A 14,405-nucleotide genomic window follows, 5' to 3' on the forward strand; every position below is an offset into this window, starting at 1 on the left:
CAATTAGATTCCACCTTAACACCAGCCCTGGCACCTGAATAAAGATTTCCTATCATGGAGCCTGAGCACAGGCGCCACGCTCTGAAAATGTGACGAATGCAAATGGGACGAGAGAAATCAAATGTGACTAACGTGTATGGAAATAGAGAAAATCAATTGTCTCCTGAACAAATGGATGAGTTATTAAAATGATTGTGTGCTACAGGAATATATTATCCTCAACAGCTGCCTGCAGAGGCAACAGTGACTCATATTCCAAGTCTGCTTGGCCCGAGAAAGCACACGGAGCTCCCACTAAGGCAATTATATGCACACTCTGCATGAGCAGAACATGTGATTTATCTGCCTGCTCTCATGCTAATAGCTCTTACAAATTATCATTATAACAAGCATAAAACATGTAATAAAAACATGCCTGCTCAATGCAAAAGAAGTGGATTTTTTAAGTGGACTTTCAGACCTAAAACGCACACTTTGCCAAAGTTAATTTGTCTGTTAGTGTTTCAAAGGAAATGGTCCAGTGATGCTAAAAACTTGGCTTTGAAGTAACATTAATATTTTCCAGCTTTATGATGCAAAGGCTCTAGACTTCCACAGAAATGTAAGCTTTGGAGTTAGGAACCACACTTTAAACTGATGTTTCAAATCATGATGAGATGTTTATTTTCCTCACCCCATGTCAGTGATATTGAGAATAGAGAATTAATTAAAGCTCACACGCCAAAGAAACAAGATATGAAGGATTAAAGAGCATTTTATGAAACAATTGCAACTGACTGAAGTTTGGATAAACAGTTTCTCATCACTCTCTGTGGGGTGGAGAAGCTTCAGAGGAGAGGATTCAAACCACTCATCAGATAAAAACAGACACTGAGCTTCAAATGCAGCATATTTATTAATGCTTCAAAACAATCAGAGCATCTCTGTAGGCATAGGAAAGGTTACACAGCATGGGAATAACACTGATTTTCTTGTTTTTGAAGTTTCAGAACTTCCTTTCAGAATTATTTCCCCCAAAATCAATGCAGATAATGTACATGATATCCGCGCTCAATCCTATTAGCCTAAGGAAAATGTCAAGGGGAGCCATCTGCCTTAAATAGGACACATCTCCACATGATAATAATGGGAGAGTAACCTTCTGAAATGACAGGTTTAGTGGAGTCTGAAACGTGGATCCATTAAAGTTTTAACACTCAGCATCACATTGTGGCCCACTGTGCTGAGTGACCAGTGTCCTTCAGAAGAAATTACACATCATACCTTCTTCCTGTTTGTCCTGATAAACTGACAGTGTCAGAACTCGACATTGGTGGGAAATCTGCTCACAGGAAGTAATGAAACGTCAAATAAGAGTGGATGCACAGAGTGAGCTCAAAAATGCTCTGTTGGCAGGGAACATACTTTTATATATATACTTTTTCGTGTATTGTTACTTATTTTGATATAAACTTACTGTTTGCTATACCTCTCCTCCAAACACCGATTGCCCAATCTTAATAACCCTAACAAGGCACATCAGGTCATTCATGTTTTGGATTTTTCCACATGCTGAAGCACTGGTTATGGAGCTTACACTGATAATTGATGTTTAAATAGTTAAGAGGGTTGTGTTTTTTTTTTTCACTCTTCCAAATCCAAAAACACGAGAGCAAAGTGGAAGGAATGAGATAAAAATGTGTGTTTGTCTGCTCTAATTAGAGCTGCAGACATTGGCAAGACTTGCTAACCAGTTATAGTAGTTTAGTGCTACTTCCAAGGCCATGAGGCAACATATTATTATGTCACTACAATAGTATGTGGGGTTGCAGGTTATGGTAGATAAATCTCTTTAGTAAACATCTGAAATATATCAAATGAAATAACTGGCACACTCACAGTAAATTAACTCATGATTATATATTATTTCCTTTAATACAATACTATAATAATATGGATAAATGACTCTATACTGCACTACAAGAGCACTCCTGTTCCTTTATTCTATTAATAGCATAAGTATATTTTAAATGCACATTAGCCAAAGAGTCAATGCACACATTACAAGTTAAAAAGTATGACCCACAGACAGAGCCCCAAACATACAGGCCATAATTTTACTAAGACTGAAAAGGATTGAGGTTAGGAAAATAGATAAAAAATAAAATTCATTTAGCAACAAAACAGAATTGGAGTAACTATTTGTCAAAGAAGAAATCAGTAAATGATTTCCCAGCTACTGAAATTAGGAGAAGCTGTAGCTTAAAAAGAAAAAACTGTCTTTCAGCCTGAATTTTTCTCATGTATTTATTTTTTTCTTCATTTTCTTTTTTAAGCTAGCTGGAATCATTAAATCAGTCAGCCAGAGGGGTAGATGTAGGTCACAGTTAATGAAATAAAATGGCTGTGACAGTTGTGATTTTAGCTAGCAAAATCAATCCTCACTGACCAAAAAAAGCTTCTGTCTACTAACCATTTTAAAAAATTACGTAAACTCTGTGCATTACCACAGTAAACTGCATGCAAGCACAACTGGAAAGCTTGTCAAGCAGTAGTGGCAAAGTGAGGAGCTGCATGTGTGAGATGCAAAGGTCTGCTCAACAGTTAACAAATAACAATATGTCATTTGCTGTGACAGGGCAGGTTCAGGTGTTTAATGTCTTCACCGAGGATACTGTCACAAGATGTCTGAGGATGTAACCTACCAACCTGGGAAATCCATTATTTTATTATTAAGTCCCAAGCTGATGTGCAGCAGCATCCCACTTCACATTCATAGCACCACACAATCATGATGGGGGCTGTCCAGCTTTCCAGTCACTTATCCATTGATCAGAAAATGTTGTTGCCTCCAAGAGCCCATAGTGAGCATTTGAACATGTGGTTACTTATTAGACTTGATGGACATCTTCCTCACTCTCTTGTAGCTTTCTTTTAATGTGATGCACCAATCTATACCTTCATGGTAGGCATTTTACACGGCAGACATTTTGACTTCTCTGAGTTAGAGAAGCGCTGATGTCACTAATGAAACAATGGCTCTGTTCAATTTAATTCAACCCTTGTTAATTGGATTATTTTACACCAGTATTTTTCCTATTGTGACGCAGAATGTTTCTGATGAAAAAAATCTTTCTGTTTCTGCCTATGTAATGAATATAAGGCAAGTATTCACAAAGACTTTAACTCTTTTTTTGAATTCCACCAACCATTGTATTGTTATTTGTTATTTGTACCCCACCCCACTATGTTCACCAGCTTACTTCAATAGTGTACCATAAATTTTTTGCACTTTTTTTAATAAAACAGCTGCGTGCTGCTGGTGGAAACAAGGTTTCCACAAGGAAAGCAGTGAGGCTAAACGGTAAATTTCCCTGCGTGAAACCAGAATAATGAGCTGAATGATTCTGAAACACTGAAGAAAAAAACTGCAGTGGTTTACAATTACCTTCGGGGTTCAAAAATACAAAATACAAATACAAATACAAAAATATTGATTGGTGCAGCTTTAAAGGAGATTTTAAATTTTTCATGTAATACTACAGATTTGCAGGAGTAAAAATCTGAACACAGGACTTTTTAGTATATATATTTTTTCTTTTTTCTATTATGTCTTTGGCTTTGACTGACGGAAGTGATGGAGTTACCCCATTGGTTAACTGAATGCTGTGTAACGGCTGAGAACAGCTTTTTTTGAAAATTAAAATACTGATAGAAAACAAAAATAAGACATCGAATGACAAAATAAAATAAAATATACCTCAATATCCACAATAGAAATTAAATACAATGAATAACGACTTAAAAATACAATGAAATAGCTCAACATACCTGGTAAAAAGATAAATACAATACATCTTCAATTTGACACATTGACCATACATGGTCTAGCCATAGGTTATGATGTAGTCTTGTGTAATTTTTATGTTGTGTTGCTGCTTTTTCTTAACTAAAAGATCTGAATAGCATCAGTATTGTAGAGAAAGACAAATGTAGGGGGAAGGAAATCTTCTCTTACAACTGCCATCAGGGTTACACCCTCATCAAAAATGACGAGACATAAAGGCCTCCACATAAACACACAGCTGTGTGGGTCCACACACACAAGCAGACAGAAACACACTCAGAGACCCATGAGACATGAAGCGTCACCAGAGTTGGGCATGTGACCCGAACCACAGGGAGCCGTTCCAACAGCTTGGCTTATAGATGAAGGTCTCTATGAGCACACACATACGGAAATGCACAAACTCGTTCCCAAGCATGAAAACCCAGCAGCACACACACACCGCCTCCTGCTGCTGCTCCTGGCGAGCTATGCAATGTGGCCTGCTGACTAGAGAATGGCAGAATTGAGTGTTTGGGCCATCTGCTGCTGAGACTGATATAGATATCACACACATACACTTACACCCTAGACACACAGAAACAAATACTACAGGCATACGCAAATTATGCTCAACCACTTGCAGATAGACATGAAAAAAAACATTACGGTGGTTATTGTCCATTTAAACTCTCTCTCTATATACCCAGCACTTTCTCAGTAACTCTTAAAAGGAGTAGTTTGGTTTGTTTCTGAGAGTGAGTGTTCAGAGGGCAATTATGAGCAACAGAAACTGGAAAAGTTGAATTCGCTATGTGAAGCATAAAAATACAGTGAACTGATAATACAGCAATATATACGCTGTCAAAGTGAGTGACTAGACGAGTGGTAAAAACTTTTTATCCAGTTTTTGAGTCATATTTTTATATTTCCCTTTCAAGACCATGGTTGTTTCTAACTGTATCTCCTAACTTAATGAGGGATTTTGGTCATCAGGTAACTGGATTTGAACCTTTCAGAGAAACAAACTGAGCTAACATAAGTGTCAGCTTGGCCTGCAGCCGCTCCCCGAACAGCATTAGCGAAGACAAACTGTTTTATCATGTTTTTGTAGAGGTTTTAATCACTTGGCTGTTGTTTTGAAGTTGAGTAGATCTCTGTTTTCCCCTTGTGCTAACATTGCATGAGTTTGAGTCAGGATGTGTTTAGCCTAGCTTAGCATAGACTAGAGACAGGGGAAAATCTTGAACCCCCCCTAAAACCACACATTGTCTTTTGTATGGGTTTAACAAGTAAGATACACTGTGATTGGAGTTAAGCTAGCTGTTAACTCACTGCTTCTAGTCTTTTACTACCTTAAAGTTCAGTTCACACAGATTAAATTGAGTTCACGTTCATTGGTGACAATTCTGAATTTCTAAGTTCACAGTCCCAAAGAATTAGCTACTTCACATTGACTTTTTAAAATGTTTAATTTCTGAGCTATTTTCCTTCAATAGAACCTTTTCCTATTCATCCCCAGCACCCAATCTTTTCCACTTTCCAACTAAATGAATGAGTGTAGCCTGTACAGTAGAAGCCATCATTTAAAATAAAATCAATGAAAGGAATTAAGCCAGAGAAAGAAAGGTAGATCATGCATCACCGGAGGTGGAAAATAAATTGTGAATACTAAGACCTTTCATGACCATGTCCCTTCATAAATGTAACTCATACATTTGATAAATAAAACATTTACTCTGCTGTTTCTTGGTTTTATGACCCCATTAGATGCAAATGGTGAAATTTTTTCAAGTGTCCCTTTTTCCACAAAGAAAAATACATCATTTTGTGGTTTTGTGTAAACTGCATATTTGAGAGCATTTATTTTCTTGATATACCTTACTCGATGGCATATTTGTTTTTCGCAGGTAGGCTGAAATGCAGCACCAGCCACTCCGTCATAGATGCACCTTTATTGCTGAACTTTTGAGTCCAGTCCTCTCAGACGCAGAACAATAAAGAAAGTAAACATCAAGAATCAGCAGAGGAGACTCAAATAAAGCCTGGATCAGATTTTATTGACATTTCTTCCCTGCAATTAGGAAAATGGGAGTTTCAGAGGCTGACAGCTCCTGTGCTGAGCTGAGTGTGAAAGAAAAAGAGCCTCATGATTAAGATTCGCCAATCTTTTGCAAAAAAAAAAAAAGGCTATTTTCGACATTATGAAGACTAATTAGTGGAAGCGTAGCCATTATCATCCTCAATTCTTTAAGTGCTAAATGGATTTCTCTACATTTCACTCTTTGAAGCAAACCTTTATCAACATTTGCCATTTTAAAGATTTTTTTTTGAGAATGTCACATTGTGGTCATTCATTTTAAAGCCGTGAGATATGAATAAAGATGTTATGGCTATGAACTTCATCATATCTGCAAATTCTAAAGGGGCAGAGAATCACAATCTTGTCTCCTATGCTAGTGGTTTTAATTCTCAATAAACAGGGAGGCTTTGCAAATTCTCACTGCACGTCTCCCGCTCAAAAGATGGCCAAGTCCTCAGATGATCTGTGAGAGTTCATGGATAGGTGTCTTATCTGCGGAGCCTCCCTTGATTTACAGAAAATTAGTTTCCCTGCTTTGGGAGATGGTTAACTTTTATGATTAGTTTCTTTACAGCAGCCTGAAAATGTTTTTACCTTATTTGTGAAATCCTCACTCAGTTCTGAAAAACTATCTGTTGTTTGTTCGTCACAATTCTGTCTGTGTAAAACATTTTAAGATCCTTTTGTGACTGCAGGTTTAGCAGAAGCAGTTTAACATTTAAATTTTTTGGCGCGTTTTAAAATTTGGTTCGATATGAGTTTGACTTTTTGATAGCAGACTACAAAGAGTTACCTGTCAGAAGAATCAAGACTGAAATCAAAAGGCTTCAACAACAGTAACCATTATATTTTAGGTATTTCATCTTCTGGCTTATGCACAACAGGAGGGAGTGTCTGTGTGTGTAGTTTATTTGTTAGCAAAGAAAAATGTGTACAGTATTTACATTCAGTGTTACTCACCGAAACACATTGTGGGAAAAAGTGTGCTGAATGTAATTGCTTCTTCATAAAACACTTACAAAGCCACTTTTTCTTAAACATTTCAAACCTGCATCGTTTACATTCATGTTTCCATGCTAGTGTCCTGTTGCTTGGAGCATCACCACCGCTCTTAGATCAGTGGAGTAATGTGACACCATTAGCATGAATGTCTATTGCATCACATGTGCACCACACATGCGACTAGAGAACAAAACAAAACAGGTTACTTTAAAAGAGGTGTTTATGTGTGCTCCTATACATTCGCTGAGACAAATGTGTTTCATTTTGTGATAAACCCTGTAGAGATGATTCACTGACACACCTAGGTCTAGGGTACTTGACAAAAAGTATTAAGATTAACATTAAAAATACACAGTGATTCCCAGCAAAACTTAAACCAAATAAAATGGTTGCCTTCATCCAACATTATTGAAAGTTAAAGCCTTGACAGCTTTATTGTTTACTATCTTTTCCAAGTATAATTTCTCATTAGCTTCTAGCTATGAGCAGTTGGGTCCTACAAAGATACATTATTTCTTCAAAATTTGCAACGTTCAGGGTATGGCACAGGAAATATTTGTTTTTATTTTCTTTTTTTCTGTGCTCTTCTCTTTTCTTTGCTCTGGCTTGAAGTGGACAGGGCTAATTTGACAATAAATAGAAAAAAAAAAAAACCCTAAGTTCATACACCAATAAGGATTTGGCAACTTTTAATTAGAATTTGATTGTCATGGTCCAACCTTATGAACTCTTAATGTTTGGACGTGTTGTTTTGCTGCTTTAATTTGAAATTACTTCTATTGTGTGTCTTGTGGTTTTTTACTTCCTGTCTTTGTTCGGTTTCCCTCTGTGATTGAACGTTTTTCAGCTGTGTTCAATTACCCTCGCCTCCCTTGTGTGCATTGAGTCTCTGTGCTCCCTGATGTCTGTCAATTCTTCTGTTTGCTTCAGTTTGAATTTTTGAAGTTCCCTGTGTCTCTTGCTCACGTGTTACCAGTGTTTCGGATTTTCTGTTTTTTTTTTTTTCTTTTTTTTTCCTGCCTGATTTTTGGAGTGATTTTGTAAGTTTTTTTTTTTTTTTATTAAAACATCTTTTTTTTATCAAGTCTTATCAACCCCCTTTTTATGTTGTCTACATTTGGGTTCACTTTTTCCTTCAAATGTGACACTGATGAAAGTTGGTGGATTGTTTGATCACTGTCAGTCAAATCTGATAAAACCACAAGCAACTGGTCCTTATCAAGTTTCTGAGTTTTTAACTCATAGCAAATAAATAACGCATAAGGAAGTTTTTTTTGCTTTGATTGTTCTGTAGTTATATGTAATGTAGAAAAATACGTGAAGCTTACAGCTTCCCAGGCTTTCAATGCAGAAATTTGGATATTTACACATAAAATAGTGTTTATTCTAATGTTTGCTGTTATGTTATTTTTTCATATTAAATATATTTCGTGATAACAGTTTCAATATAAAACAGTTAGTCTCAGAAGGTACATTGTCTCTGATTTGGACAGTTGTTTCAAGTGGTTGATCCTCTGTTTTTCTGCATTTTGTCATATGAATGTCATGTCCCAAAGTTTGAATGGGAGAGTTATGACCTTCATTATCAAACTGAACCCCGGGCGTAGCTCTGTCTGTAGTGACAACAAAAGAAAATTGTGTTTTTGAGAACATAGTGCATATTGTTGTATGATTTAATAAGCTCTGTCTCCTGCTTCCAGGTCTTTCTCCAGCCTGTCGGATGATAGCGAGGAAGCTAGAGCCAGGTACCTCTACAGGCAGTGGGTGGGACTCGGTTTGACTGATGTCCACCTGTCCAATCACACAGTCCTACTCAGCCTGCCTGGTTCCACGCCCAACACCATAACTGACAGGTCCAGTCACCAGTGCTTCCTGCCAAACGGGATCCCCTGTGATCAGCGTGGACCTAATGACCTGCCGAAGCAGCAGTTCTCCTACGCAGCCTACTCCGCTGTTGGAAGTCTGCAGGTACTCTCCTATACCCCTGTATTGACATTTCCTAAACCAAAGGTTGCTTCACCCTCTTGGCTGCTGCACTCTCCCCCAGGTCTTCCTCCCCCTCATCCCCTTCATATTGTCAGATCGCCTAAGTCTCCAGCCCGTAACCAATGTAGGGACACCACTAAAGGTCATAGCCAGAGGTCGTGGCTTTAAATGTTACAGCTTGGTGAACTACAATTCAGGGTCCAAATGTATCTCAGTGCTGTTATTTCCAGCAAATCACATAAGGATAAAGATTATAGTTCTATGAATATTATCTGGTAGACAGTCAAACCCATTAGTTTGACTTAACTGTCTGAAACCTGTTCATGAAATCAACTCGATACCTTTTTATGTGAAATTCAAAGTATAATATGAAGCAGATGTGAATATTAATTAAACTTACGCCAGTGGCCTGCTGTGACCTTTACAGACAGGCAAGCAGAGCCGAACAACCACCTATGCCAACAACTGTAGTCGGGGAGCACAGGGGAGATGTGGGAGCTTAGATCTTGAGTTGTAGCATTTATTTTACTGAACACCATCCTAAAGTGCACATACATTGCACTGCTACATTCACAGCTGTACTGCTAACTTCTACTCCGATGTGTACTTTTCGCTACAACTGGGCAAGCACTGCTCTGCTTGCTTGCCCTGATGGCACGACACTGCATTATGCATATACATCTGTACATGTTGCCCCGATTTCAGATATAAGAATTAAACATGTTCAAAGAAAAACTGCAGCTCTTTACAGTGGCTCCCAAACATTTTGATTAGAATTATTTATTGTAAAAAGTAGTTCAAATCTACGGAAGAGAATTAAGGCCACATATGAAAAATGTATTTTTTTTTTTTTTTTTTTATAATTCTGACTTAAATCTCAGAATTCTGAGTCAGAAATCAAAAAAAAGAAAAAATCTTTTCACATGTGGCCCTTATCCTCTTCCGTACACATCCATGATGAACTTTAAACTAAATTTACATAATAAAGACAGCACCCTCGCAAAAAGAGATAATTTGATGATTATTAATATATATATATATATATATATATATATATATATACCTTAAATTGAAATTTGAATGCAGTACTGGAATTATAAGTCTTACCACTTGCCATACTGGAAAGACAGAGAAAAAAAATTTTCTTTTTAATGCAGCATTTGATATAATATAAATGTACATTGCAGAAACTGTATTCACTGGATTTAAGTGGGTAATACTCAAGAGGATCATTTTTTTATAAATAGAACAGAAGGAGAAATTTTCTTGGTATGGGTGCCTCAGGCCATCTTTTCCAGACAAGAGGTAGTTCACACACATTACACATTACACTCAGATAAGAATAGACTCCACAATTAGAACAGCACCAGCGAACCCGACGCAGAAACCGCAAAAATCTTCAACATGGTATTTGTTTCATGCTAGATGCACTGTAAATCTTTTCCACCATCCTTCTGGAGTGTGAAGGTTAATGGAAGTCATTATGCATGTACTCCGGCTGCGTTAGCAAACACACACACACACACACACACCCACACACACGCACACACTAACACACACACACACACACACACACACACACACACACACACACACACACACACACACACACACACACACAAAGAAATATAGTCACACTATTTTTAGAGGGTTTTACTTCTCTGTATCCCGGGAGCAGAGAAAAGGGTTGAAGGAGACGCTTGTTATTCCCTTGAGCCCCTGCCCGGCCTGAGGGCAGATGAAAAGTTGGAGTGAGTCTCTGAATACCAAGTTTTCCTCGCTCTTTTCTCTCCTTCTCTCTCCCCTCGCTCTCCTTTCTGTGCTTTGCTCGATCCATCCAGCTGTCCACTCGTCGGAGTCTACCCGTACGAGGGTCACAGTCATCCATCACCAGATTATTTCCTTGCTCCGTTCCTGCACGCTGCCTTGAATTAAGCGGCAGTTTGCTGGATCTAAACATGGCTTTCAGACAATTAAGTATGGTGTTTGTGATGGATGGATGGCGGCCCAGAGCAAGTACACTGGGCTAATAAGTCCTGCTGTTGGTGGCACTGTTTTGATGGTGTAGAAGGAACTCTGACACACGCAGAAAAAGAAAAGATCAAGTAACAACAGTAGGAAATATGCTTTTTGAAACAGTATGCAAATTGCAGTAAGAAAGTGGATACGTTACACACATTCTACATTTATAAAGCAGTTATAGCCGCTTCTTTTCACTTGTCATGTAACAAAATCCTTCACTTGCACCCTGTGTATCTCTTTCCATTCATGATTTTTCCAGTTGAGAAGTAATAATAATATATTAGTTATTGCCCTCTATTTCCCTGCATTTGTGCCATGATGTATTTGATTATCAGGGGAGGGGTTGATCGAGAGGGTTACATACTGGCTGTATAACTTCATTCTAAATTATTCTTGAGATAAAAGTGCTAAAGAAACCTTTTGTAAATGTAAGTTGCACAGAGTCTGATCTGTTTGTGAAATCTTTCTATATGGATAAGTGCATGTCAGTGGTTTATTTATACTATGAAGTGGAAAAATAAAGAGGGTCCATAGCGAGGACTTGCTTTTGAAAGAGCCTGTGCTCCTGTAGGTCAACTGTGCAGCAGCTAATTACAACCCATAGTTACATTTTATAGTTGGGCGACTGAGTTTTGTAAGTTGGTACTAATCATGCGATACAGTTCACATTTCCTAATTAGAATTTTATTTTTTTAAGTTTATAAACACTTTTTGATTGATTTCCAGAGAAATTCCCCTGACAAAATTGTCCCATTTCAAGTAAAGTAAATATTAAGTAAATATTAATTCAATAATGGAAACTTTATTCTTCATGTATTTTCATTTATAATTTAGAGTTACATATCAGTTCTTCGACTGAGTAAGACAGCATGAGACCTGTAAAAAAAAAAAAAACAAAAAAAAAAAACATAAACAAAAAAAACAACAAAAAAACAATATAGGCTACATATTTCCAATTCATGCCTGTAGTAACAATAAGAGAGAGGCGGCGGTGGTCCTGTGATCAGGAAAGATTATGACCTTTTTTTTTAATTATAGCTGTAACTTCTCAATGAACTACTGTTAGCTGTGTGAGACTTCAGCATCTTTAACAGGAGTCAAGTAACCTGTTTGGGTCAGTTCATCTACTGGCTCAGAATCAACTGATGAAGTTGATAGTAAAGTTAAACACTAATGCTGACGGCTTTCAAGTTTCACCATCTGTCCAACTCGCACTGACCCACGGGTACATCCTGATATAAAAATTACATAAAACTGCATTGGGCAGTAGTTAATGAGCAGAGGGAAGGTGGAATCAGAATTTTAACTTGCTTATTCATGGTTACAGAGCAGCTCAGTCACGGGGGGGGATAAAATCTTCATGTAAACAGCTTAATACCATAACCGGATTTGGAGTTAGCTACGTTACTGCATGAAAGCAGCCATCATTAGCATCTTATGAAGTGACACCTCTACTGGTCAGAAGTGTGGGACAGAGTGGATATGGTTTGGTTTGACCCCGTGACCTTCTGCTTACAGGGCAGTTTTTCTAAACCCTCAGCCACTCCCCTGCTTGCCCGAAAAAACATAGCTGTCGCCAGACACTACATATAAAGAGCTCATGCTAAGTCTATCCCAGCATTTTGTAATGCATGTTAAGAACATACAATGCATGGTGTGTGTGTGCTATTTTTGAAGTGGGACCCTAGAATTTTTCTCTTTTCTTTTATGGTTCCGTTTATGAGTAAATTGGAGTGTTTTATTCGTAGCCTTCATTTTGCAGAACACGCGATACGCAGGAAATAGGATGCATGGTTATTTTTATGACATAGGACAGGAAATAGCCTGTAATGAATGATAGGAGTGGATGGGGAAAATGACACCAGAGACATGGACCCGGTTGTCAGAGGAGCCGACTTGTAGAGAACACACTGAGAAAATACACAAGCAGCATCCCAGTCAACATCAACGCACATGAAGTACAGAAAATCCTCCTGGCACAGTACACATTCACCAGAGGATGTTATCCATCAAGTGAAGCGAGAGACCAGCCTCCCAGTAGAGCCTCAGGACCATCTGGTCACAGCTGTAGGGACATGTAAGAGCACGTAAGACATACATGAATAAGTTGGAAGAGTAAGTAAATACTATATGGACCTACATAGGAACAGATGTTATACATTTCTGCAATATATTTCCTTTATAAAACAGCTAATATTTTCTTGGACGTTTACTCTATAAGGATACCTCAAGTCATTAACCTGGTATTGTATGTGCTCTGAATCATCTAAAAAATAAGTGCGATATTAATCTTGGTGCTTAAATCTAAATACCTTTTAACCATTCTGGTTACTTTAAAATGGATGTAGCTGACTTGTCAAATAAATATAATTGTGCCGTTGCTTGACTGACCAAATTGTAAACCTTGTTTAAAATACTTTTATATTTTTCTCTCCAGAGTCAGTGTACTGCCTCAGAGTCTCATGTGTAACTTCAATGGCCCTGTTTGAATATTTGACTGTACATTAATCAGTTTTATATGAAAGCCATTATTATGGTTATGGGCTCTTTCATTTCCTAATAATTTCCCAAGTAATTTATACCAAGTTCCTAGGAAAGTTTCCTTGAAAGGGTTTATCATTATGTACATATACAATTGACAAGTGAAAGCCATGAAATCTAACTTAGTAGTTGAAGCCAGACATTATTTAATAATTTCCAGCATTCTGTAATCTATATGTAATTTTGGAAACTGCTGTTTAGGTTCATATATATATATATATATATATATATATAAATAAACTCCGCTCTGTTATATTTTATAGTATCCACATGTTGTTTTACCTGATTTTTGATTGTTCAGTGAGTCAAAGTATTGTTTGACCCAAGTGTGTAAATAACACTCTCACTTTTTTCCTGACATGAATTATTTATGTAGAAGACAAATTCAATTCACTTCTAACCACTTCAGATTCAACTGGATGCCAATGACAAATTCGAAGGTAAGCTGGGGTAAAGGCACAGGCTTCATTACGTGACTCAACATCACAGCATCGAAAAGCTCACTGATGCTTTATAAATGCTCACTTCTAAGCCTTCCAAGGATAGGCCATGGGGAAAAGCCTCTGACGAATTCAACACAGTGAGGTAATTGTCCTCACCTCCTCCCCTGTCCTCTTTCCTGTCTTCTCTCCTTTTTTCACCTTTCAACTTTTGTCTCCTGTCTTTGGTTAAGTTCACATTTCCCATCTTTGTCCAGTGTACATGAGAAGAACTTTTTGTTTTTTGTTTTTGTTTTTTCATTATTACTTTTGATAATCAAGGCATTTTACACAAGCCCACCCCCACCCCCACCCCTCGGTGGGCTGTTGTCCTTGTCAGGCTTTGTAATCAGATCACTGTATTCTCTGGCAACACTCACATTTTCTATGTGGAGAATTAGAAAGAATATCCAGAATGAGTGAAGAAGCAAGCTGGCATCTCAAACCAATGAAGGAGGAGTAAAAGAAGGGGATAAGGGAAGGGGAT

At 37.7% G+C, this 14,405-nt stretch overlaps 1 protein-coding gene across 1 annotated transcript in view; it reads left to right on the forward strand.

The window, feature by feature from the left end:
* The window catches only part of LOC130170887 (inactive N-acetylated-alpha-linked acidic dipeptidase-like protein 2), a 431,329-nt gene that overhangs the window by 229,761 nt on the left and 187,163 nt on the right, over window positions 1–14,405 (forward strand). Inside the window, exon 8 of the mRNA XM_056378584.1 lies at window positions 8,591–8,858. Coding sequence (XP_056234559.1) covers window positions 8,591–8,858 — 268 coding nt within the window. The remainder of the gene's footprint in view (window positions 1–8,590; window positions 8,859–14,405) is intronic.

Source organism: Seriola aureovittata, chromosome 6, assembly GCF_021018895.1.
Source record: "Seriola aureovittata isolate HTS-2021-v1 ecotype China chromosome 6, ASM2101889v1, whole genome shotgun sequence".
NCBI lineage: Eukaryota > Metazoa > Chordata > Actinopteri > Carangiformes > Carangidae > Seriola > Seriola aureovittata.